Source organism: Adiantum capillus-veneris, chromosome 5 (genome assembly GCF_014529385.1).
Source record: "Adiantum capillus-veneris isolate H3 chromosome 5, ASM1452938v2, whole genome shotgun sequence".
NCBI lineage: Eukaryota > Viridiplantae > Streptophyta > Polypodiopsida > Polypodiales > Pteridaceae > Adiantum > Adiantum capillus-veneris.
The window spans coordinates 124,880,918-124,906,049 of NC_140935.1; the positions used below are offsets into that span (position 1 = coordinate 124,880,918).

At 40.4% G+C, this 25,132-nt stretch overlaps 3 protein-coding genes and 1 pseudogene across 3 annotated transcripts; all 4 read right to left on the bottom strand.

Annotated features, from left to right (window-relative positions):
* Positions 1-2,369: 2,369 nt before the first annotated feature.
* Positions 2,370-8,893, bottom strand: CCD7 (carotenoid cleavage dioxygenase 7). Its single transcript, XM_086511746.1, has 9 exons — positions 8,719-8,893; positions 7,813-8,140; positions 6,269-6,508; positions 5,994-6,151; positions 5,300-5,428; positions 4,792-4,923; positions 4,011-4,286; positions 2,920-3,368; positions 2,370-2,800 (listed from the first exon to the last, which is right to left on the bottom strand). Exons 1-9 carry the CDS (start codon positions 8,891-8,893, stop codon positions 2,648-2,650), a joined length of 2,040 nt encoding a protein of 679 aa, XP_086367872.1. The 3' UTR covers positions 2,370-2,647.
* A 4,570-nt stretch (positions 8,894-13,463) lies between these two features.
* LOC147458049 (DNA replication licensing factor MCM5-like) lies at positions 13,464-16,673 on the bottom strand. The gene is made up of 15 exons (XM_086511747.1): positions 16,150-16,673; positions 15,952-15,982; positions 15,733-15,837; positions 15,548-15,649; positions 15,363-15,435; positions 15,176-15,280; positions 14,977-15,031; positions 14,764-14,896; positions 14,582-14,677; positions 14,389-14,480; positions 14,201-14,291; positions 14,048-14,075; positions 13,846-13,973; positions 13,654-13,755; positions 13,464-13,547 (listed from the first exon to the last, which is right to left on the bottom strand). The coding sequence occupies exons 1-15, from the start codon at positions 16,671-16,673 to the stop codon at positions 13,464-13,466; spliced, it is 1,749 nt and encodes a 582-aa protein (XP_086367873.1).
* A 2,196-nt stretch (positions 16,674-18,869) lies between these two features.
* On the bottom strand, positions 18,870-21,650 carry LOC147458050 (uncharacterized). Its single transcript, XM_086513391.1, has one exon. The coding sequence runs from the start codon at positions 21,648-21,650 to the stop codon at positions 18,870-18,872; it is 2,781 nt and encodes a 926-aa protein (XP_086369517.1).
* Positions 21,651-22,944: 1,294 nt separating this feature from the next.
* Positions 22,945-24,860, bottom strand: LOC147458051 (uncharacterized; annotated as a pseudogene).
* Between the last annotated feature and the right edge of the window lie 272 nt (positions 24,861-25,132).

Genomic DNA, 25,132 nt, shown 5'->3' on the forward strand with positions numbered 1-25,132 from the left:
CTCCCTCTCTCTCAGGCTCTCTCTCACTCTCTCTCTCTCACACACACAAAGAGATGAAGAAGAAGAAGATGGAGATGGAGCAAGAGCACTCTTCTATTGCAAAAATGAGAGAATGAGTGAATCTTAGGTTTAGTTGACTTTTATATGAGCTCGCCCCATTCACACTTGGGCGCCCATGCTTAGCCAACTAATCCCTTGAATGTTCCAGTTAGAGTGCGCCTCTCATCGGCGATCACTCTTACCCTTTTCCTATTGGACCGACAAGCCCGGTACCTGACTCTAGCAAATAAATAATACAATGTCCGCCGTAGGTTACAACATCCGTCGTAGATAATAGGGTGTCCATGAGCCGTGAGGGTTAACACTATTGTTCCAATGCACTAGCTTCATTTTGACTAATTCGTAAGGTGGTTTACTTATAGGCTTGATACCAGGAATAATATCTATAACATGATCCACAAAATGTTCAAGAGGTAGCCCCATAGGCAAATCTTTAGGAGATAAATTTTTGTATTCTTGTGATAACTCATGAAGATGTAAATATTGTTACTTGATTAAGCTTGAAGGTTCTTAGCATTCACTGTATGAGTAAGAAAATGTAATAAGCATGGATCTTCGTTTGCATTTGGTAACTATAGTAGTAATTTAACATCATTCTCACTTTTATTGCTAGCATGGAATATGCTCGTAGCATTATCATATATACTCTTAGTATTTAATCTTGAACAAGTAGTAGAAGAAGACAGACAAGACTACAACGCTGAGGAATTTTGTTGAGAAGTTCCATTACGCACATCAAAACTTGAATTAGACAACAAATGACACAAGGAAGAATTTCATGTATTTCATCTTTAAGAGAGAGTTGGAAAATCTCAACAGTACATATGAGTGTAGATGGTGATACATTCTTTTGTCCTAAGAGAAACACATGTGAAAGAATTATGCTCGTAGTCTTTTTTCAAAGAAGATCCTAACCAACACAACCACTCTCGACTTAGAACAACATCTTCTTGGTCCATATTCATTACGTGGAAATTTAATTGCATCTATGTCCTTGTGGTCATGAATAGAAGTGTTCTAGACATCAGAATCCTTATCCCAAATCATCTCTACCTTGCAGATATGAGTGCTAGGAGACTATGGCCCAACTTCAACTTCTTAACCCACTTGTAAGAAAGTTATGAGAGGCACCATCATCAACCAAGATACACAAACATGTGCCCCTTGATAGAACCATGCATCCTCACCAATTTGTGTGGACCAAAAGTTTATTGCCACATAGAAGCAGTAAGACAACACTCAAAAATTGCGTCAATGTGAGAGACTTCCACACTAGCATACTTTGAGGAGATGATTCAATTGGGAGGAGTTGCACCATGTGCACTACCTTGTCATTTCCCATCGCTGATTGTTTGAGTTTAGGACAATCCATCTTAGGATGATTTCCCAAACAATCAAAACAAATATTTTCTTTCTTTGCAAGCCCCAAATCCGCATTTTGAGAGTGGTCCACAAGGCCCCTTAGGTCTCCTAGATCTTCAAAATTTTGTGTCCTCTCGATGTTTTCAAGTTAAGTTGCGACTGGTCAATTTGTAATTATTCTTGAAAATTCAAACCTGTTTATATTGGTTAATTGGATGGTAGGACCAAGAGTTCGCTCATCCCAAAAAATTTGCACTTACAAGCATCAATATATGCATTGGTATATGGTAATGCCACATCAATATCCCAATCAATATAGGCATTGATATCTGTGTCAATATATACACATAGCAACCCACATATTGATGCGTATATCGATGTATATATCAATGCTTTGTTTGCGATGTTGATATCGATGCCCGCATCAAAACCTCAGAAAGAAAAGACCAAATTCAAGTGCATCAATACGAGCGTCACAAGTGTGAAGATCCCTTATGTAGAGCTAAGATGCTCCCAATTGTTTCTCAAATTATAAAGGAACAATGTGGATGGAAAGTTCTACAAAGAGATACAATACAACCATTTTTTTATTATGAGGTATGTTCAAGGAAATTCAATCTTTTAATATAAATCTTCAATCAAAGATTGTAATTTGAGGGTTGTAACTAATTATTTGGGAGTATAGCAATTCTATTTCAGATGTCCGTAGTATAACCACTACTTTAAAAAGAGAAAAATTAGATGTCCGTATAACCACTACTTTAAGAAGAGAAAATTTTCAATTGTTATCATATTACTATTTTAAAAAAGCTACCACATTAACACGGAATTTAAGTAAAGTTAATTCCACCTCTTAAGTGAATAAAAAAGAGTACCAAGCCTAATATCTTGCATAGATGGTTCAAAAATGATTCTTTTTTAGAGCTAATCACGAACTTTTCTCCTCTTGAAATCTTCCAAGGGTGTTATGTGTCGATATAGAATTGATGGGGAGCACTACAACCAAAGAATTATCAAATCAAGGTGTCTCAATGGCTATCTCTGCCATATTATCTAAAGGGTTTCATTGTTTCATCACTTTTGCTCCCTTTGGATCCAAAAGGATGTATTTGTACAATGTATGGGTGTACATAGGATTCATTTAGTTGTAAAAAAATGTGGCTTTGTAGGGATTTCAAAACTCTCCCATTAAAAAGAGTAATGCTGAAAAAAATTGGTATGAAAACTACATATCTAGAGTTTCATCCCAAAATCCGTGGAAACCAATAGGGAACGATAATTGCTTAGGAACTTTCAATTTTGCAACTAGTGTATCCATTCCTCCTAGCCTTTGAGCATCAAGAACTAGCAAGTAGCACACTTGTTCAGCTACATCATACTGCAAAGAAAAAGACAAGGTAAGTGTCAATGTTATTAATGCCGTCTAAGCTTTACTCTCATTGTTGTAAACTTATCAAATGAAGTTATCATCTCATTAAAGAATGTGTAAAAATTTACCTGAATGCAAAGCAAGTACCCGTCATCCTCCACAAAACTAGGGTGACTGGCCTCTTGTATAGATCCACCTCTAGGAACAAAGATTGGTTCACCAAGAAAAGATCGTTTTCCAGACCACCACGAGGCTGCGCTTCCATCTGAGCTTCTAACCTTGACTATGGTGTCAAAGGGAAAGTTTTGAAAGGACTTTCTTACACCAGATGATGCACCTATGTATGTGTATTCATGTTTGAGGCCACTGACCTTAACATTTACAGAGGGAAAATCACAACCCTTTTGCCAACCATTTGGTGTTTGCACCTTGGCAGCATATCCCTCATTCTCATGTGGCTTAAATGTTACTGCAATCTTTACTAGGTGGGGAGCTCCAAGATCTCCAAATTTAGTATACGAGTTTTGCTCATCATTCATTAATTGTGGATTAAGTCTTCGTTGCTGCCAATCATAGCCTAAAGAGGAAAAACCATATTGTCACATTAAATATCTGTTTTGATAATACTAGAGCATTTCTCCATAATGAATAGCTTAGCGTTATAAGAGATGTTGATGGATAAGTGCCAGAGGAATGCCATGCGAATATGTATTTTTACGTATGCTAAGCAAAAAAAAAAATCTATATCCAAAAAACAAAAAAAAATCTCAAGTGCTTGTATTTTGCAACAATGATAGAATTTGTGTAAGAACCTAGCATAACAAAGTTGAGATGCTGCCACAAACGTTTTTCTTTTTCTTTTTCTTGTTCAAGAGCATGGTATTGGCAATCAAACCTCAATCTTCATGGAATCATAAGATGCAAAAACCTAGCATGTTCTAGTATAACCAAACTATAAATGCATGTCTTTTTTTCTTGTTTGGGAGCTTGCTATTATAGTCAAACCTAGTTCTTCACACACTCATACAAACCTTGAAGGCCACTAGGCTACCCTCAAGAGTCAACATAAGTAGGTGTGTTGTGATAGTGCAAAAAGAAAAAAAAACTTGATGCTAATATAAATAACTAACAATAAAAACTGAATGTTATTGCTATTAGAAATAAGGTGGACAAAGAGAATGGAAAGTACGGTGAAGAAAACTTTCCCGATGTTGCATACCAAATATGTGTTGTAGAGAGAACCACTCATAAGTGCAAGCGCTTGCAGACATAACTATGCTAGTGGCCCCTTCCTCTTGTGTTGGTTCCTCATATGCATTTGCAACATGAAGCAACCATAAAGGTTCTGGTAGTTTGATAGGAATGCTCCAATCTCTTTGCCTTTCGCCTTCTTTTGAGAACCTAGGAAGTAGGTACATGGGAGCATAGTGTAATGAATCATCAAGAGAAAGAGCTGAGATCATGGGAGTTACTCCAGTGAATGCTGCTATTGATCCTGTTCATTTACATTATAATTATTGCAAGATGTGAGAATTATTGATCGTTTGATTATTAAAATGAGTATGTGAACATATATGCATGTGCACAAATCTTTTTCTTTATACATACATATAGAGTTACATCCAAATTACCTCTTCTCCTCACACACATCAAACACATATATAAAAGTTGAGAAGAAGAGGTGATTACATACATCTCACATTTACTACACTTTTCTCACAAATAAGAAGAGTAATAAATAGAGACCGGTGTGATTTTTATACATATTTATCTATAAAACACATATATAATTATATTTTTTCATGGATACTTGCATTGTATATGATAAAATCTATGTGCATACTTCTATACACTTGAGATCATACAAGTTAGGTGACTAAGGAAATTATGATAAGTTCATCATACTCTTGTTTTGTACACATATGCTCTAATAATAAGAAATTACAACTCATAGAGGTGAAGGCACAAAAATTTTACCAATTTTTGGTCATAAGAAGTACCTATATGGTCAAGCTTGATTCGATTAGCGATTAGCACATAATGATTATCTGTAAGTCCCCAATCATGAACCATTTGTTGTTCTTGCATTGCAAATTGCTTCCTCTGGAGTAGCTTTAGAGAAGAGTCAAATTCTGTTTTGAACAACAAGTCATTAAGATGAATCTTTTAAAAATTAAAATTGGCCAGCCTCTTGCAACTTAATATCTGAATGGCATGGTGAACTTTTCAATTTTAACATAATTTTATAGATTTGCCTTGTTTCTTCTCAATAGAATCATTAAAACACACTTACATACATGCCATGCGCATGCACATGGACGGTGTGCGTGTGTGCATGGATGTGCACTCATGTGTGGAGATATATTTGATGGCCAATTTGAAGCTTCTCAAATGGAGCCATTATATGCTTTACATGCACTGTGGACACTTCCTACTTTTTCAACTACCTTTTTCTTGTATGACAACTCGTAGACATAGAGAAGGATGGGATTAGGTTGAGCTCCTTACCATACACAGTGAATGTGCTTGTGGGTAGAACCATGTCTTCTGCATAGCAAGTAATGGCAACCAAACGCTTCCTTTTTGCATCAATTCGACAATGTGCAAGCATGCGCTCCTTAGGCATTAAAAATACTCCTGCCCACCAACATCAAATGGTAAAAATCATATCTATTTTACCATCCTTTATCCAACCATCATGCCACATAGACACATAGAAATTATGAGTTGCTTTGAGTAGGTTTTCGTGAGGACAAGGTTCTGGCTTGGGTTTGAACAAGGGACTATTAACCCACATGGCATGGCAAGGGGACCTAGGATAGCAACGGCTATATAGTTGTTGGAGGGGTAGAGAGCTATATGCCATAACCTAGACCCACACATTGGTATTAAAGAGGCATATGCCATAACCCAAACCATCACAATTTTACACTAGCAACACACACAAGAAACATCTATAGGGCTTTTTATATTGTGGGCACTCAGTGAGAAACACTGATAGGTAATTAATAGTAGCATTCACGGAAAAATAAGAGTATATAGTGACATCCTTAATAAAGAGATGTATTGTGCAAGCTAATTTTGGTTTTTAATTGTATTGACTTTAAAGGTTATGTTGTGATTGTCAGCCAAATCAGCTATTGAGAATCTACATTTTCAATATTAGCTTGTTTTCTTTAGACTTAGTGTATAGAATTGATACCTTTGAGGATAGGCCACAGAAGCTTGCTTGCTACATTAACCACCCTAGCTTTTATGGCTTGCATTAAAGAGTCTGTTGTGAATGCTTGCTTTACTTTTGTGTATGTAATTTCATGTTTCTTTGCCGAAGAAGATGGTTGAACTTCTCCAGAGGTCATGCTGCTCCAAAAGAGATTTAAATCTATAAGCAACTAATCACTCCAAACTAGAGCTTTAGAGATTGGAAATTTCATTTCATGTCATTCCAAGCTAATTTTTCTTCGGAGGAAATTTCACCTGACAAGGCCCAAGGTTTCCAAAGAAGAAGGTTGGAGCTCATATGGCTCCCCACCTTCCCACATGCATAGTAAGCGGCCGGCCCACTTATAGACGCTCGTGTTGGCCGTGTTCTTCATCACCTTCACATTGCCAATCCGCTCACCAGGCCTTAACATTGAGAATGGCCCCCTATATTTGAAGCACCATAAGTCACTCTCCTCATCATACTCCTCTTTTCTAGCCTCTGTATCCACGTACCTGCAAATTACAAAATTGGTAAATGGAAATATGTTGTATTAGCATTCTTAACTAGGGGTGCACTGCTAAGAAATATTTTATACAATGTGTGTTTAAAGGATAATTTACAAATCTTTCTTTTAACGTGCTCGATCCCCTATTATTAATCTAATTTAGTCAATCCGCAACAATTGCAAACTAAAATACCCCTCATGTTGAGCTCACATGGTACATAAGCAGGATGATAAAATTATATTCCTAGATATTCTTGGTGGCATGCATGCACATGATTGTATATACAGATGCACCCATGTTAGGAGGCTCTATAGAACATGAGCTATAAAGAAAATCTAGAATTTCTCCTTGTCAGGGTTCTTCTGGGTGGAATGCTTTCTGCCTCATAAAAGCGCTATGCAGGTTCGTTGGATCTCTAAAAAGAAGGGTCCAAGGAATCTCTAATCCTCATACTCCATGGCACAATGTAGAATCCTAAAGCCCTCCTTGAAGAGGTGATGCTACCTCCCCCGTATATCATAGTATATGCATCTATATATGTAATGCTCCTAAGTATGGGGCTCATAGAAACAAAGCTCAAATGTCCAGTCTTATGATCGATAAAATGTTTGTCCATCTACCTGTCTTTGTTCTAGCATGTGAGAAGAAGTGTGAATCTACCTTATGGCAACTCATATAACATGAGAGAAATGTGCATCTATATACTATGGTTGAGAGAGAGGGGGGATAAAGAGGATCATTCCTAAGGTGCAAAGCCACCCCATCATTGCATCAACCATTATAGAGGCCCTCTCATGATGGAGCTACACTAGACAAAGCTATTGTGCTCTACTGAGCTTGAAGACATCGATCTCACTGGCCATGCTAGAACCATGGTTAATCACATCCAAATCATAGCCATTGTCGTGACACTCGAAGACTTGCTTTTCAACTCATCAATGGTGCGCCTCTTGACCACATTATGAAAGGCATCATGGAATGAATATGGGAGGATTTTTTTCTATCTAGCAAATGAATATGGGATGGATATTGAATGAATATAGAAGGTTTTTTTTCTGTCTAGCAAATTTCAGTATTTTGTATCATTTAGCTTTAGATGCTATTGTAATATTTCACTCCTTAGGATGAGATGATATCAAACATGGATGTAAGTTGGCATTTGTCTCTTAGGCCACATTGGCCCTTTGTAGGCGTTCATATTTCTTGTCTACCCCATTTCCCATTGTGATATACACACACAACTTTCTCAATACATGATCAACTAATCATGTTTGAACATAAGTAAATTGTAAATATGGAGAATGATCTACCTTGCTGTGTATTCAACAGAACCCTCGTGTATATGGAACTTCCTCAAGTATCCGTGGCCATCAAGGGGGTGAACACGGGATCCAAAATCGTCGGAGAAGACTCCGGGACCAGTGAGGTAGTAGGCACCTGTTAAATCTCTAGGCAAGGTTCCCTCCACAAGCTCGAGCTTGATGGGCTCTATCACTTCTTTTCTTTGAGAAGCAAAAAGAGCTTGGTAGTCCCAAAATGCATGCGCATCTCTTTGTTCAACACCCTCCTCGGTGGGTATATTAAGTTTGTCTTCTTGCACATCAGGAGGAGCTATGGAAGGAGCTTTGGGGATGGTCCCTGTGTATATACCACGACATAAGCCAGCCAAGTCATTCTTTCATCGTGTGTGTGTGTGTGTGTGTGTGTGTGTGTGTGTGTGTGTGTGTGTGTGTGTGTGTGTGTGTGAGAGAGAGAGAGAGAGAGAGAGAGAGAGAGAGAGCACATTACTAGCCCTAGTCATTCTTGCATCAAACCTCAGCTAAGTGGTTGTGTACTAGAGAGAGAGAGAGAGAGAGAGAGAGAGAGAGAGAGAGAGATTCCTACGTGTAACGTATACCTCTACGTATGTGTCTGTTGTGTGTGTGTGTGTGTGTGTGTGTGTGTGTGTGAGAGAGAGAGAGAGAGAGAGAGAGAGAGAGAGATTCCTACGTGTAACGTATACCTCTACGTATGTGTCTGTTGTGTGTGTGTGTGTGTGTGTGTGTGTGTGTGTGTGTGTGTGAGAGAGAGAGAGAGAGAGAGAGAGAGAGAGAGCTCAATTGGTCGTCGAGCTTTTAGGGAGGTCGAGACTCGAGTCGAAAGCTTATGTGCACATGCACTTGCATGTGGAGGTGTGAGAGAGAGAGAGAGAGAGAGAGAGAGAGAGTTATACATACTCGTTGGGGAGCCCTGAATGCGGACCATGGAGGGGCTACTGGAAGGAGATGCAATGGAAGACGAAGAGGGTGCAGCAGGCGACATACAGGTGATGGTGAGCCGCTGCAAGCGCTTGTGGCGAGGGCTACACAATGCTGCGTTGAGAGAAGCACTTGCGCACATACTCTCCGCCATCGCTACTCTTCCGCTTCTACACACACACAATTCGTTCTCCGGGATTTATACGAGAGAGAGAGAGAGAGAGAGAGAGAGAGAGAGAGAGAGAGCGCTTATTTTTATTCAATTTCTATTATGGTTTTCTATAGTGGCAGCTTGTTTCTATTCTTCTAAGCCAAAAAAAAAAACCCATTTTCCAAAACTTTCCTTTATAGTCGGAAGACGGAAGGGAAGAGGGATTGCACGCGAGAGGGACCATTGGATACTCCGTCGCCTTTATCTATCTATCTATCCATCTATCTATCGTACTCTACGGGCCACATTCTAAACAGTCTTGAACAATTTGCCCTCGAGGAAACTCTAATTTTTGGCAAAGTCTGGCCTTGTAGCAAGCAATTTGTATCGTGGCCCCGACTTGTCTGCTCTATTGTGCATGGGTGGCCAAAGCATGGCAAATTCCAAAGATTTTACATACTTTTGGCTAATTTAGTGTATTTTTTGGATGGTAGCTCACATTTTTACCCATTAGAACCAGCAAAAAATCCCAAAGTGTGTAAAATGCCTGTAAAAAATCCATCTTGGATCAAATTTGGCTTCTACCTAGGTTGCACAGTTAAAATCTTCGTCTATGTTCTAGCTAGCTCCTGTATAGGGTTAATGTTTTACAAGTGCCTTGCCCTTCATATTTGCAAGATTTTGGATATTTGTGGCCAATTTGGTGCTATTTTGAAAGGGTAGGTCACCGTTTTACCGGTAAATAAGGGCAAACTACTCAAAAACAAGTAAAATGCTTGTCGAAAATCAACCTTCCTTCTGTGGAAAAGTATGATATCATAATTTTCAATTTTTTAATAATAAAACTAAATTAACTAAAATTTGTCCCAAGAAAATGGGTATCCCTAGCAATGTTGACAAAGTGGGGCCATGTGGTGGTAAGCTCTAATATACCTTGCCACCAGAGCTTGTCGACTCTCTTGTGCTTGCACTAGCATCTTGAATTAAATATGGCTTCTAGCAAGGTTGCATATTCTTTGATTTTGGCCCAGTGCCTTAAAAAAAGTTTAGGCTATTGTTTTGTTTAAAACTCTAATGGTAAGGCTAATAAAAGCCCAAATCCTTTTATAAAAAAAAAGGTTAAGCTTTTTCTTTAAAAATATTCAACAGTAGTAAGGCTAATTAAGAAATTATCCCAAGAAATTGGATATGCGGCCAATACTAAAAGAGCAAGTGGCCGATTATGATTGATGATGCTCTTTTGGAAGCCTTGAGAGCATTTGAATATTTGTTTTTGTCATGGTTATGGTTATGGTTGGACAAGCAAAGCATATTAGCATCGTATCAATCCATCACACAAAAGACAATGGCTTTGCTTTGCAACCCCCTCCAAACCTTCGCCCAAACTTTTATTCTCTATTCCTCCCATTTTTGGTTCTTTCCTCTTTGCTTAAGCTAGCCTTTTGGCTTTCTTGCACACCTAATCTTTTTTTTTCTCCCTATTTACGATAAAATAATCTCACCATCATCGTCCATTTACGATAAAATAATAATCCCACCATCATCGTCGATGTTTGTCGTCGTTTTAATGTAAATTCGCCACTCATAATTGTGAGTGTGGTTTTTCTTTTTCAAAATCTCACCATTATCTCTCTTAATGGCTTAAATAAAAAACTCTTAGTCATTTTTTAAAATAATGAATATGGTATATACATAATTAAATTTAATGGAACATGAAAAAATATACAAGTTATAGAAACTTTTTTTTTTTGGCCAAACCCACAATATGCGGGTGATTGTATTAGATAAAACCAAAAAAGTTACAAGATAATTCGTCCTCTGCACAAGCCACGGATGCATAACAATTCCAAAAACCATAACCATCACCTCAAGGTTGCCACTGACCTTGCAAGGTCTGCCACTCCCAATAAAGGCAACCCTCAAGATGTCTCAAAACCAACACATTAACCTTTTGGTCCTCCGCCCCCCCCCCCCCCCCCCCCCCCCCCCCACACAAATGGCCAGAATAGGGGAGGCCAACCCTGAACACAAGACATCTACAACCATAGAAAGCATAGAAACATACCACATATGAGCCTAGAGGGTGGGGCCCTAGTCCCCATCACGAGAAGAGCCGAGAGCCACCATATTGCAGCCTCTACCACTAACTGACCACATGCCCAATAAGAGTCTTCGAATATTGTCGCATAGTACTAGAGAAGAACCACAAAAAGAACAGAGCTAGAAAGCGAAACCACCATCCCACCATCACCAACTAGAACCCGATCCGACTCCAAGCGGTGTCCATGGTATAGAAACCTAAAGAGGGAGGGGGGGGGCGGGGGCAAGACAATGAAAGGTGAAGAAATGAAGCATAACATCTATACTATCTATAATGGGAGGAGGGATTCCGGCTCCCTCCCCCTAACATGTGGCGTATTCTCCTTGCTCTGGCCAGCTCCAATGGTGTGCTCTGCAACCCAACGCTCAGTGCACTCAGAGAGAGAAAGAGAGAGAGACGACGGAGCCACCGACCATACTAGTTAAGGTTAATACCTTAACAACACCATCGCCCTTCTCTTTTGCATTTCAGATCTTTTATAACGTTTTTATTTTTTCAAAATGGTGGGCACCTAATCTCACCCTTATCGAAAATGTGCCTATCACAAGAGCTCAACGTTTTTATTTTTTCAAAATGGTGGGCACCTAATCTCACCCTTATCGAAAATGTGCCTATCACAAGAGCTCAACATTACACTTATAAATTTAAAGTTTAAAAATGAATGTGCAAAAAGCTTGATTTACAAAAAAATATTAATCCAAAGAAGAATATACTTTAACTTAAAGAGGTTGCATCCTTGTCACTATATGGCACGGCTCCGGGTCAGAGGGGATCTAGGGCCCAAATTTGCGGCGCAAGGCAGCTTTAATCTCCGTCGTCGGATCACACAGTGAACTAGGGGTGAACTAGGGGTGGGTGAACTAACGGTGAACTAAGGGCGGGTAAGCTAGGGGTGGGTGAACTGGGGGTGAACTAGGGATGCCTAAACTAGGATATGATCATGTGCCATGCCAACATGGACAGTGACACGCGCTAGCGTAGTAGTAGGACATTCGTGTGGCAACCGAGACGTCCCAGGTTCGACCCACACCCCGCGAGGCGGGTGAACTAGGGGTGAACTAGGAGTGAACTTGGGGCGCCATTTTTGCCCCGAGTTCACCCCCAGTTCACTGCATGATCCGACGGCCGAGATTAAAGCCGCCTCCGCCGCCAAATATGGGCCTTAGATCCCCCCTGGCTAGAGCCGTGCCATATAGTGACGAGGGGATTGCATAGCTTCGAACCCCTGCAATATAGTAAGTTTTTAGAGAAACATAAACAAAAGAATTCCAAAAAACAAGTGATTAATCACAAGGCCTGCCTATAAATAAATTGAGCAAGAAATTTAGGTTGGCACATTAGCAAAGTCCCCTCATCTATCCTTGATTAAGCAAATGAATCTCCACTTGACTGCGCGAATGCTACTTTTCTCCTTTTATACTAAAGTTTTGAGAACTCAACGCAGTTATAGTATGCCTAGCTTTCACTGTATCAGAGCAACAAGGTGCAACAAGGTGCATCAAATACAAAACAGTGCATAATAAAAAGATCTTACATAATATATTGTTTTGTGCTAGCACCAATGTGGATGGTATTGCATAAAGAAGCTTATGTTATATCCCAGAAATCTTGTAGTGCCCCAGCATGAACAAGCAATTACAAAACTTGGAAGCCACACCTTTTGAACAAAGAAAGTAGCACCTCAGAGCTTCAACCAAAAAAGAAAAAGAGAAAAGGGCGAAGACGGTAACATTTTAGTCACCCCTAGACCTTCAAAATGTAGTTTCCTTTTTGAAGTCAATGCCACTCGTATCAAGATTCTGCTAGAAAACTTTATCAAACCCAGTGCAACAAATTTGGAGTTCAACTTTTATAAGTGTTCGTGATATCATACATACTTTTGAATATGTCCATATATTCACATACACATTCAAGAATAATTGCATACAAGACTATTAAAGAATAGTTGTATTTATCAGACTTACATATATATGGCCTTAATCAACAATGAAAATATTATGTGTAAACTTTTCATCGATCCTGTGTTGCTACACTTTATAAGATAGAAGAAGCCTCTTCAACCAGTTATACAAAAACATATCACTATAAACTTCAGCTTGGGGAGAATACATGTAACATAACCTGCCGCTCCTGGTTATATTGTAGTCAGTGATGTCTAACACAAATTCAATAGACAAACAAATTCCAATGATGATACTCATATGTGGTTCTCGGAGGTTTCCACATTGTTCAGTGACAAAGATTACAAGGTAATGGGAGTTTAACCCTCTTACACCTGTAGTAGCAGAGATGGTGTTGAAAAACCCCCTTGCCAAGGATAATTTACATGAACTTCCATTGAGATAGCTTTGGGTAAGGCCAAGAGGTAGGCCTCTCATATCCACCTGACATTTTCTGCAACAGCATCAAATGTGCACATGACCCACTTGTTTGATTATATAGACAAGTCCACTTGTGTCAAATACACTCTCCCTATGCTTTCCGCAGAATGACCCGCCTTTCTCTCCTGTATTCAATCTCATCTCTCTGGCTCATGATAACCAAAGCCCGTCTTACCTGCATTGAAATAGAAATGTTTTTAACCAATACCTTGAGGAAAGCAGTTGAGATAAGATGTGGCCTCTTGAGACAGCATTGCAACATCCTTAGAGTAAATACTTACACTGCTCTGACCCATCCACGTTTTGCCCAGTTCATCTACGAAGCGCCTTTCAGACATGTAACTACCAATATCCATGCGCCGCTTTATCTGCGTCTCAATTTTCTGCAATGTATCAATAAGTGTATCCACAATTAGCAAGGTTGTTATGTTGTTACTCCTGCACAGGACATCCAAAGACTTGCTCCAGACTACCTGAATTTCAGTCCTCATTTCAGGAGTCACAGTGATATAGTCCTTGAGGCATGAGTGAGCCGCATCCAACGTGGATACACAAAACAATCTAAGGGCTTCGGTGACATGTTCCTCTGTGGCAGTTGCATCTTTGCCAGAGATTCACTTATCCATAGAATAGCTTCAAGCTGCCTGACTGTTATGTGAATGGATTTTGCTTCACCGGACTCATGGCTTTGTTGCCGCATTTGCTACATTAATGAACAACCATTTAAAAGCCCAAAACTTTTGCTTTACCCTCTAACCAACAACTTTATCACTCCAACACATACTCAACCTCACCCTCAGCCAACAACTTTATGATGCCAACGTTTACCTGCTGGATTCGCACATAATTATTCTGCAGCATTGTTGTTGCAGTATCTGGAAGTCTTGCAGAGCAATGATGCCGGGAGTATTCAATGTACCTACAAACCAGGAAAGAAGTCAAGCAGGATGAGAACATCTTGGGTAACAATCCAACTACTCTAGTCTGAATACTAATGAATGTGTCATAATATTTACCTCTTTAACAAGTTATCTTTTTCTTTAGTGTCACCATGCTTGCTTACTGCACCAGCACTTGTATGAACACTTACTATATGCTTTGCAATTTGCTGTAATATGAAGATAGACATCAGCAAGGCTTTTTGTGAGCAAACTGTAGAAGGTCATCAATACATGCTCACTGAAGAAGGCAGAGGAGCAATTTGTATACCATGTCTCGCTGACAATCTCTAGAATCTTTGACAATAAAGATCAAGTTGAACCGAGATAAGATAGCAATCTCAAGGTCGATGTTTTCTTGAGCAGTCTAATGCAATGCATAAACGAAACATGAGCTGAAATGGCAAAAAGAATTGAAAACCTCTATGAGGTTACAACAAAAACTCAATTCACCTTTAAATCGTCATAGTGGCCAGACGGAGGATTCGCAGCTGCCAATACAGATGTTCTTGAGTTTAAAACAGTAGTTATGCCTGCCTTAGCGATTGAAATAGTTTGTTGCTCCATGGCCTCGTGTATAGCAACTCTGCATAAGACAGTGCCACCAATTGACATCAATTCACAGCTACTTAGGAAGTCATTATGAAACTTGGTATTTGGCAGTACCTGTCTTCTGAATGCATCTTGTCAAACTCATGAATACATACAACCCCTCCATCTACTAGAACCATAGCACGTCCTTCAAGATAGAATTCTCGCTGAAAAATATTTTAATATTTAAAGCCAAAAACAGCAAAAAATCATGTAATAGTTGCAATTCCTTAAAGATGCCACTACGGGAGAGTGAAGATGCAAAATATCTTACTGTGCTTGCATCTCGGATGACAGAAGCTGTCAAACCAGCAGCTAAAGAACCCTTTCCAGAGGTATATACAGCAATGGGAGCAGTCTTCTCCACAAATTTGAGAAACTGGCCAACAGATTATTGGGCATTAGATCTACATTGCAGGACGTACACATGACCCATAAGCAATGGCACTTGACAAACCTACGATTTGGTAGTAGACGGATCACCAAGAAGCAAGACATTTTTGTCACCTCGGAGGCGAACCCATCTGGCAGCTTCTGTGACAGCTCAACACAATGCACATAAGGCAAAGCGAAGAAAGAGTCTCAAGAGTCAAAACAACTAGAAGAATAGCTCGTTTCGAGACCCTCCAAGCAGGAGACAAGCAACTGATTTTTTAACATCTTCATGACCGAAGATTGAGGGGGCAATCAAGGCACATAATGCTTGATAGGTGATTGGCCTCCTTGCGAACTGCTTGAACTCGAGCTCCTGCCATAGATAAGATCATCAGGCAAGCGACAAAAATATTTTTATTATGATGATCCTATACCACTATGCTGAAGAAGACTTACCTCATCCGCTGTGAATGAAGAGATCCCCCTTGATGAGCTCTCAGTTGCCTGCTCAATTCCCACAACTCTAATGTAGGGTTGCCTTACAGCACAGCACCTTTTTGTCTGCAAGGATCAAGTGATGGTACCACAATTGAGTTTGTAAACTGAGCAACCAATTGCTACACAAAAAAGGGACCTATCCAAGATGCAGGATTGAGAGAGAGAGTGTGCACGCACCTGAGCAGAGGCTGGGGTCAAGAGTGGTGAGCTTGCACACAGGGGGCAAAATTCACAGCTTGGGTGATGTTGATGTTAAGTGGGCCTGTGAAGAAGGTGTTGTAGAGCTGGCGAAGACATTGCGGCGAGGTACTGATAACGACCGAGAGGTTAGAGCACCACGCAGCAGGAGGCGTCGCCACGCCTCCCATGACATACCCCAGGCAGTCCGACAATTCCAGCACCACCGAATCGCAGTCGGTGATGGAGGCCGGAGCTTGCACAGGTGTCTGCCCTGCTATGTCGCTTGCCAGGAGAATCATCGGCAGCATAACTACGCACAAACCCATTACTCCATAGCCGAACTTGCTGCTAGCCATCTTCTTGGATTCCCGTCTACTGCAAGCTCTCCTTGGCATAAACTCGAATACTAAAAAACGCGCATTCTTCTCCATGCAGAATCCTTTCAGAGAAACCAGATTGACGTGCGACACGCTACCGATCGCCGCAACCTCTGCTTTGAATTGTTTATCCATGTTGTGTTGTGTTGAAACTCCAACTTGATCCAACCTCTTAACTGGCACCTTGACAAACCCATTGGCTTCTCTTTGAGATGAGGTAGAAGCTGATAGGATCTGTAAGCACTCCATGAAGTCCAGTGCCCTTCCTCTTTCTTTGAAAGTGTCAGCTTGCACTCCCTGCCATAACTTGAGTCTGTGCCAAAGCATGCCACTGTTTGACATAGCTTCTTGCAAAATATATGTAGAGCTACTACAAACATGGGCTAACACCTTCCTCAATTGGTTTCTTAGCAGCCTCTGAGAATCTCGATGGCGTGCAAGGTATGGGCAGGGTCAATTGGGACGCAAGTAGAGTTGAAGTTTGGCATTTGGTATTCCTGTGGACAACTGCATTTTCTGGTGGGCTCATCTTGTGATGTGCAAGCGGGCTTAGTGAATGTGATTTGGAATCCAGGAGGACAACTACATTCTCTGGTTTCTGGGTTGCACTCATGCGCTCATCCGCTTTCTGCTGGTGCAGGAAGTGGTGGCGCAATCAATGAGACTTGTTCCTCGAACGGGCTGTATTTGTAGCTGACTGCGTTATGACATGGTCTGCTATATACACTGTGCAGTTCTAAACGAGCGATTTTCTTGTTCGTGTTGTTGACTCCATGGTTCAGCTGAGCTACTCGCTTGGTTCAAGACACAGAATGTGCGTAAGCTTTTGCAAGCGTGCCTGCTTGCGTATGATTAATGCATGCTGTAGACGTCAAGCCACTTGTGTCGCACGTACTTGGTGTCCACACACCTTGAATCCTTCATTAAGGGGATTACCGCAAGAAGATGGAAAGATAGGTCGACAAAAAACCAACACAAACTGGATAGAGAGCAAGAGTAGAAGAAACGGAAAGGAGCAAACCAAAGATCTTAGATAGCTAGCTGAGGGGAAATTGTTAGATGATGAGTGCTGAGTTTCTTGTGTTCCGCTCAAAAGAGAATAGATGAGGGCATTATTTTGGGAGCAAAAGATGGGTGGAAGAGTGGTCTGACCAATAGCAAAATCTTGTGCCAGAAATTGGGGATGTGACAGTGGTTTTGAACCAAATGTGATCAAGCTTTGAGTTATACACAGTGGTCACATCGTGAATTTGTTGCTTGTATCCACGCGATTGCAGTTCTTCTTCCAATTCTCGATACTGTGTGTTCATGAGATCATTGTGAATGTTGAAATCACCAATGATGACGCTTGTTTGGATGTCAGTAGTCTTATCAGACACGCTATTTAGGAGCTGCACTAAAGATTGCAAAGGAGCTTTTGGTGATTTGTAAACTGAAACTATATGAAATGAAGGCATATCATGCGCAGAAAAGAATGCCTCAATTATTTCGACTCCAGGAGATGCGAATCTGTTTGTGGAATGAGTGGTCATACGCTTCCTGCAAAAGACCGACATACCAAATTTTTAGAAGTGGTGAATGTGGTTAAAATCCAGCGCAAGATAGTTAAACGCAACCTTTTCCCTTGTCTCTTGAAGGCACAAAATGTCTGATGCCATGAAGTTGGGATCGGATTTGATTTTGTGAAGATGTTTTTTGATGGATACAACGTTGAGAGACTGAATGATGTAATGTGTGTCTTTGAAAAGGGAAGGGAAACAAACCTCATATTTCCATTTTGCATCTTTTTCTAGCCTCTCAAGCTCAGAAAGGACATTTGTATCAATTTTGATCTGGTTTGGAAGTATCGGCTTGAGGATATGAAGATTAACAGTATCCTTAACTTGGGAAAGAGCTGTGTATACCAGGCCATGCGCATTGATTGCACTTAAATCGAATGCAATAGCCTGCATTGTCAAGCCTTGCGATCTATGGATTGTGCATGCATTTGCTGCTTGAATAGGGAGTTGTGTTCTAGACACGCTATTCAGCTAATTCTTTCCAATTTGGAATTCTTTTGTTGTTTCAAGTATTGGTGTCCATTGTTGCTCAATGTGTTCATTGTAGAGATATGTACTTTCTGCACGCTGCTTTATCCCCGTCGAAGAGTCAAAGAATTGTATCCATGCAATATGTGTATGATTTCTTCTCTCTATGTGTGAGGATTCCATCGGCACTGTTTACCAGGCCATCGCATATGTTGATATTTCCACCAGAGACCTCAACTATCATCTCACTTTTGAGCTCTAGGACGGAAGCCAAACCTGCAGTCATTTGGGGGTTGTTTGGAACGACAAGATTTTTTGAACATGTTTTGTGGAAGGTATCTTTTGCATGTACTATGTATGGTTGGGTTGTCAAACCATCAAAGATAAGGCGATTATGTTGATTCTTCAAGTTATTCGTGAAGAATAGGTGAGGTATGATGAACTTGTCAAAAGGCTTGTTGATGAGAGTGGAGTTGATGTAGAGTAAATCCTCGGTTGTGTGTTCAGCCTTTCATATTCTGTTGAGAACTGAAATGAACTTCTTATCTGATTGGCGCATTATTTTCTTTAGTTCGTGGCATTTAACGTGTGTATGCCATAAAGAGGGTGCGAGGAGCTCGATAGGATCTTGCGGCTCAGAAAAGATCCAGCGATCCTGGACTGAGCTTGCTTGGCAAAGATCTCCACAAAATATAACATCCAATGCACCAAATGGCTCCATGTGGTTATGCTTGATAGCACGAAGCCTTGTGTCTATGATTCTCACAAGTCTATTACCTATCAAAGAGGCTTCATCAAATACAACCAGTCTAAGATTCTTGTATAGTTGTGAGAGTTCGGCAAGACTACTTGAAGAGAGGCCTACGTTCGCTTGGAGAACAAGGGGCAAGCGCAAAGCTGAGTGAATTGTGGTCCCTCCAAGATTGAAGGCGTCTTTTCCTGTATATGCCATTAGCAAAGTTGTGGGGAGCTCAATGTCAAGTTGGATAGCTAGATTATAATGGCGAATGAGTCCTTGGACTATAGTTTGCAGCACAAAAGTCTTCTCTGTTCCTGCCCCACGCGTCAAAAACAGATTGATAGGTTGTGCTGGGTTTAATCGTTTTCTGGTCAACACATCTTCGTAAAGTGATTGTTGTTCAATGTTCATTGTTTCGATAAGTGCGTGATATTGCTCATTTGGAAGTGCCAGCTTCTTAAAAGCAGGCAAGGGCCTTGTCACAAGTGGAGTGCGTCGAAGATCAAGATCTAGATCGTACTTGTGAAGTTCTGCAGTTTGTGCTGTCGATGATGGGCACAATGAGGATTCTGAAATGTTGGAAGCTATGGGCTCCAAGTTTGAGAACTTTTGACGATTCTCATTTATGATTGCAAGGTGATCGTTATATTTGTCCTTCCAAGAGTTTGGAACTGGTTCGAAGCTTGATTCTTCACCAACAAAAGCAAGGAATAGCAAGCAAAGCTCATGATAATGTCTCTTAGGGTCTTTTGCCATGTTGAAGTTGGCATATCTAATGATGCGAGGCTTTTTTAGCTTGCATGGGCAGCCTCGTACAAGTTTGTAGTTGCTCGCATACTCAGCCAAGCACAAAGATTGACAACTAGGTGGACGATGTGTGTCCTTTGTCACCAGGTCGTCAAAGAAGATGTTTGTGTCTTCGGGTTGTAAAGAATCCAACGTGGTTCTCCTTTTAAGCAGCAATGTGCGTTCGTAGCTCCAGTCGGCATTCACAAATATGAATTGCCTGGTAGCACTATGCAAAGGTAGCGAAAGGGCGACATATGTTGCTTGTTGCGATGTCATTTCCTGTGCGTTGATCAAGGCACCACCAATTTTTTTCAATCGCTCCAATGTTGGCAAGTTGTCTTTCTTGCATCTTTCAAGTGTTTGTTTCATCGCCTTGCTTATGGATGTGTCGTTCTTTGTCATGTATGATGTACAGTACGCAGCAGCACAATGGGCATTGAAAATGAATTGAATGTCCATGTTTGCATCCCACAAAGCACATAGTTTTTTGTTGAAGTTATTTGTGAAGATGTCTTTTGGGTCTCTTTTTAGAAGCAGCGTTGGCTTTGAGAGATTTACGCAGAGCGCTTGGAGATAGTGCTCTTCATCGATGCATAGCATCTCCAACCACACATCAAATGACAATACAGGTTCACGACCCAAAGCAAGCAACTGCTCGTCGATGCACGCCTTTTTCTCAGCAAGAAGTTTTCTGGTTGAGTCACTCACTGCGACAGGATATAAAATGAGCGTCGTTCTTGTGGGTGGACGCGGAAAGCCGAAGCGACATAAAGTTTTGTGTTTTTTGCATGTTTTGCAATGAGAATGAATTTGGACAGACCTTAAGGATTCATCAAGTTCGTCTTTGTTTGTGCTTATATGTGTGTCAATAAAGTCTACTGATTCAGTGTTTGACGAAACCCCAAATATAGGTGCATCTTTTATCCAAAGCAATCCATGGTCATGCTGGCTTCCTCTTTGTTGCAACTCGGTGATGAAGAAATAATCTATGAGCTCACCACGTATACTTCTGTTGCGTTTTATTTCTTTCTTCATCTCCTTGAATCTATGAACGTAATACCGAGCTGTCGTGATGGGATCTGATTGGACGAGAGCTCTAATGTAAGCACTCTTAGTGGGTTGTTGTTCTTGAATGATATTTGGATTCAATTTTGTCAAACAATCTATCAAAGGCTTCCACCTTTGCTCTGCGCACAAGAATGTGATGAAAAAAGTGGGTTGTTTCAATTGGCGAATCATGGCAAAAGCATTGTGCTTAAGCTTTGATTTGTAGTCAGTGGAAGTGCGCAAGCTCTCAAAGTCATTATAACCAATTTGTGATGAGAGCAATTTCTCAACATTGGTTGTCGATTGGACATCTTTAGCTTGAAGGTGTCGACCTTGCAACTTCCCCTTACGCAAGCGCACCCATATAGAGCCGAGGACTTTGCCAATGATAATCTTCATTGTCTTGAAAAAAATGTTCTCAATGTCTCTTGCAAACTGCCTGTCAACATTCTTAAGCTCCCATTGGGCCACTTTTTGATATTTTCGCTTTGCCAACAGATGATAACGTCTTCTTTCTCCAAAGAATACCGTTGGAAAAGACAATTCTTCACAAGTTTCATCGTCAAATAGACTCAATGGAGTAAACCCCTCACAAGGTGCAACACTCTTAGCATGCGCATTGTGATCCACAACTTGTTGGGCTGAGTAGAGACCGTGGATGAGAGTGTCTGATGGTGCTTCAATTTCGTCCGTGGATGCGTCAAATTCAGGAGACATAGCAATATCAGATTCTAGACAAAATTAAGACGGCCAACAAGGATCAATGGTAGCACCGCTTTCGATATACAATCATACTCTAATTTTCGTTTGATCTCGACAATAATTACGGCTTGGTCATTAGCAAAACGAGGCAACAATGTTTGAATTCTTGACAAGTCTGCCATAACATTGACAATGCTTTCTCGCATTCCATATTTCCCCTCAAAGCTAAGATCTCTTATTTGAGCAAATGGAATCCTAAGAGAAACAAAACGATGTTCCACACTATTTAGTTCTGCAACACATTCAATGATATGGTTGAAAACAAGAGCACCTTGCATGCAAAACGACGGAACTTGTTGAGACTTTAACGCATACCTACATGCACCACATGCTAGTGAATCGGGCTTAGAAGTTGAAAGCACTTTAAATCCTTTCAAAAAAACCATCTCCTCATTTGAGAGTTGCGTCAGACTTTTGCGGAAAAAGAGAACATTGCAAGACGCACAAGGGTAGATGGGGACATCCAATATCTCTCTTGCAAATGTAGACAAGCGTTCTTTTGGAACTCTATCACCATTCTTTTGAGCCTTATTCCAAATTTTATAAATCTTTTTCATAACTTGTTTGGTTGAGAATGAAAAAGAACATGTGGTTTGAAACAAATTGGCTATCTCTTTAGCGTTAGCTATAGGTCTCTCTTTAATCAAGTTGGCCAAGCAAGTAATCGCATCTTTGCTCCACACACAACGAGGTTGTTTCAAATGGTTGGCAGATAGTGGAAGCCATAAAAACTCGGCAATGGCATTGTATGAAACAAGCAAAGGAGTTGTGGATGAAGATGCCAAATTAGAATCACCACAAAAGACAGAATTTTTGAGCTTGTTGTTTTGAAAGATATGCACATTACACACGACACCAAATTGATGACAAAATAAATCGACTAAGTGCATGCTTAAATACTAATAACATCGATGTGTAGCCATCAATGTGTGGAGATGGTCATGCAAGGAAACCACATCAAGAGGAGAGAACTTTCTCCAAGGTACAACCCACACATTTTTTGTTGAATCGTCATTGTTAGCTATATCTTCAACTATCACATTAAGAAGCACTTTTTCCAACTCCAAAAGAGACAAAGGACAAGTGAAGAGATAAATTAAAGCTTGCAAAACATCATGATTACTAGGAAAGGTGCACAAAAAGTTAGGCTCAACATTCAGCCTTTTACTGTTCACTACAAACGATAGAGGCGAGCTAGCCATAACGCCTAGAAGTGCATTCCAAGAACCAAAATATAAAAGAGGAGAGCTTAAGCCTCTTTGTATTCTGTTACATAGCCATTCTTGTCAAGTGAAAATGTCCCATTTATTGTGAGAGAAATGAGAGACGACTTCAACTCCACCAAATTCTCATCGAAAAGAGTAAGAAAGGGTCGCGAAAGATTTAAAACAGTGTCGACCACATTCCCTTGCAATATAACCATAACAGCTTCACCATTCTGCAGGTTGATTTTAGCTTGCAAAGAAGGCACCTTCAAAATCTACACAAGCTGCCCGCAGGAGTAGCAAAACGGATTGCATATTTGATGGCTGACATTTCGGCCTTTACATGTACCACACACATACTCCCCTTCCAAACTGTTGATATTTATAATCTCCAAACTTCCAAAAACCTGCACATAACAAAAAAAAATGTTTGGAAAGTGTCACACTCAAAGTTTGTTATCACAAGAATCTTTTACCTTCTTTCCAAAACCCATGCTTGAAACTTGCTTGGAAAGATGTTGTGAAAAAGCAGCCTTCAAGTTCTCAGGTAAAGGACAAATCAAGGTTGCATCAACAACAGATAAGGTAGTGGATGCTGATTTAAAAACGTTGATGTTGTGTGCGACATAGGAATATGATCCTTTTGTCTTCAAAGTGTCAACCATGCGATGGTAATCCACACGCCTAGAAGGAACAAATAGCAACTAGAGAAAGAAGAGAAGGGTATATCAAAACTCTACACTTTGGTCAAACTTGAACACTTAAAAACAAGTACTTACACTTGCTCTGTCACTTGAAGTAGGCCCATCTGCAATGGTCAATTTGTAACTATCTCCACCATCAGCCCTAGTAGAAGTCTCAATCTTCACAATAACAAAGGCAATAGTAGGTGCAAACTCCACCATCAGCCCTAGTAGAAGTCTCAATCTTCACAATAACAAAGGCAATAGTAGGTGCAAACTCAATAGCACCTTTAGCGGCAAGCAAGTCTCTGATTTTGTGCTTAGGATATAGCTCCAAAGTGCAATCGAAACTTTCAGCCTTTACAACAAGAGTTGAGGCATTTGCATATAGCGTCCACATGCTAGTTCCACCATCTTTCCAAACCTTTCTCTTTACGTATGAACCCTCTATGCGCACAAACTCCCCACAATCAAAGGACTCAACAAATTCGTTGATGAATACTTCGGTAACGACAAAAGTAATGGTGTTTTTTGATTCCCTATCTATCAAATCGGCTTTGAGATGACGAGCATAGTTGGCTTTGGCAATCTTATAGGTGCCGTACTTACACAGTACCTTGCCCTCGAAAGCAAACCGAAAGGTTATAGCATCAGAGTGTTCAGAGATACACAAAACTCTAAGGGCAGGCACAAGTGCTAATTGAGAAGTGAAATTATCACTTATAGGTTCCTCACTCTACTTTGCAAAATTGATAGATGCAGCACGAAGGTCTTGATTTGGCTTCGAAGAAAGACCTAGTTAATAAATACCAAAACTTCAATCTCCGAAAAGCAATGGTTCATTCTACAAACTAAAGATTGGAATAATCACAAATCAACATTACCACGAGCAAAAGTAAGGGCCTTTTTGAGAGCTTTCGATGAAGGAGATTTTAGCAGTTGTTGTTTAGGACTAAGCTTTTCAAATATCTTCAAAGAGACCAAACCCTTTTGAGGAGAAGACAAGGCAGACTTTGAAGTCGTCTTGTCAACAAAAGGTGACTTAGAAGTGCTACGAGCTACTGAGATGCTTTTTTTCTCAATACTAGAGCTTTCTGATTCCAACTATGCATCATGAAGCTGAACATCATCGTTGTCCGTGTTTGGGTCTACAAAGATGTATTTCAAATCAGTACAAGCTTTTCGAAAAACGTTAAGTCAAGAATATTCGTTAGCTCAGTAGCTCTAGCTGCGAAGATTCCAGCTCAAAAACACTTACCAGCTATATCTTGATCCATAGCTGGTCGGATTAAGAAAAAGGCAGAAGATACACAGAGCACAGAGAGTCAAGGTAGAGCACAGAGTGCCAAGGTGAAGCAAGAGAGAAGAACCAGCGCGCAGAGATGTCAATAGAGCGCAGCTAGCAGAGAGATGCCAATATATGCTTTCAATTTCAGCACATATCTACTTTGGAAAGAACGTAGTGTTCAGAAACACTTTTATAGAAGGAGCTAAAAGGGACCCTTTCATAAGGATGAGTCAAAAGATCTTGGTGTATCTTGACATATAA

Coding starts and splice junctions, on each gene's coding strand:
- CCD7 (XM_086511746.1), bottom strand. CDS start 8,893: ATGGCGGAGAGTATGTGCGCAAGTGCTTCTCTCAACGCAGCATTGTGT. Junction 8,141..8,718: donor CATTCAGGGCTCCCCAACGA/GTATGTATAACT, acceptor GTATATACACAG/GGACCATCCCCAAAGCTCCT. Junction 4,924..5,299: donor AAGCACATTCACTGTGTATG/GTAAGGAGCTCA, acceptor TGTTCAAAACAG/AATTTGACTCTTCTCTAAAG.
- LOC147458049 (XM_086511747.1), bottom strand. CDS start 16,673: ATGTCAAACAGTGGCATGCTTTGGCACAGACTCAAGTTATGGCAGGGA. Junction 15,838..15,951: donor TGACCCCAGCCTCTGCTCAG/GTGCGTGCACAC, acceptor TGATCCTTGCAG/ACAAAAAGGTGCTGTGCTGT. Junction 14,678..14,763: donor GCCACTATGACGATTTAAAG/GTGAATTGAGTT, acceptor GCATTGCATTAG/ACTGCTCAAGAAAACATCGA.
- LOC147458050 (XM_086513391.1), bottom strand. CDS start 21,650: ATGTCTCCTGAATTTGACGCATCCACGGACGAAATTGAAGCACCATCA.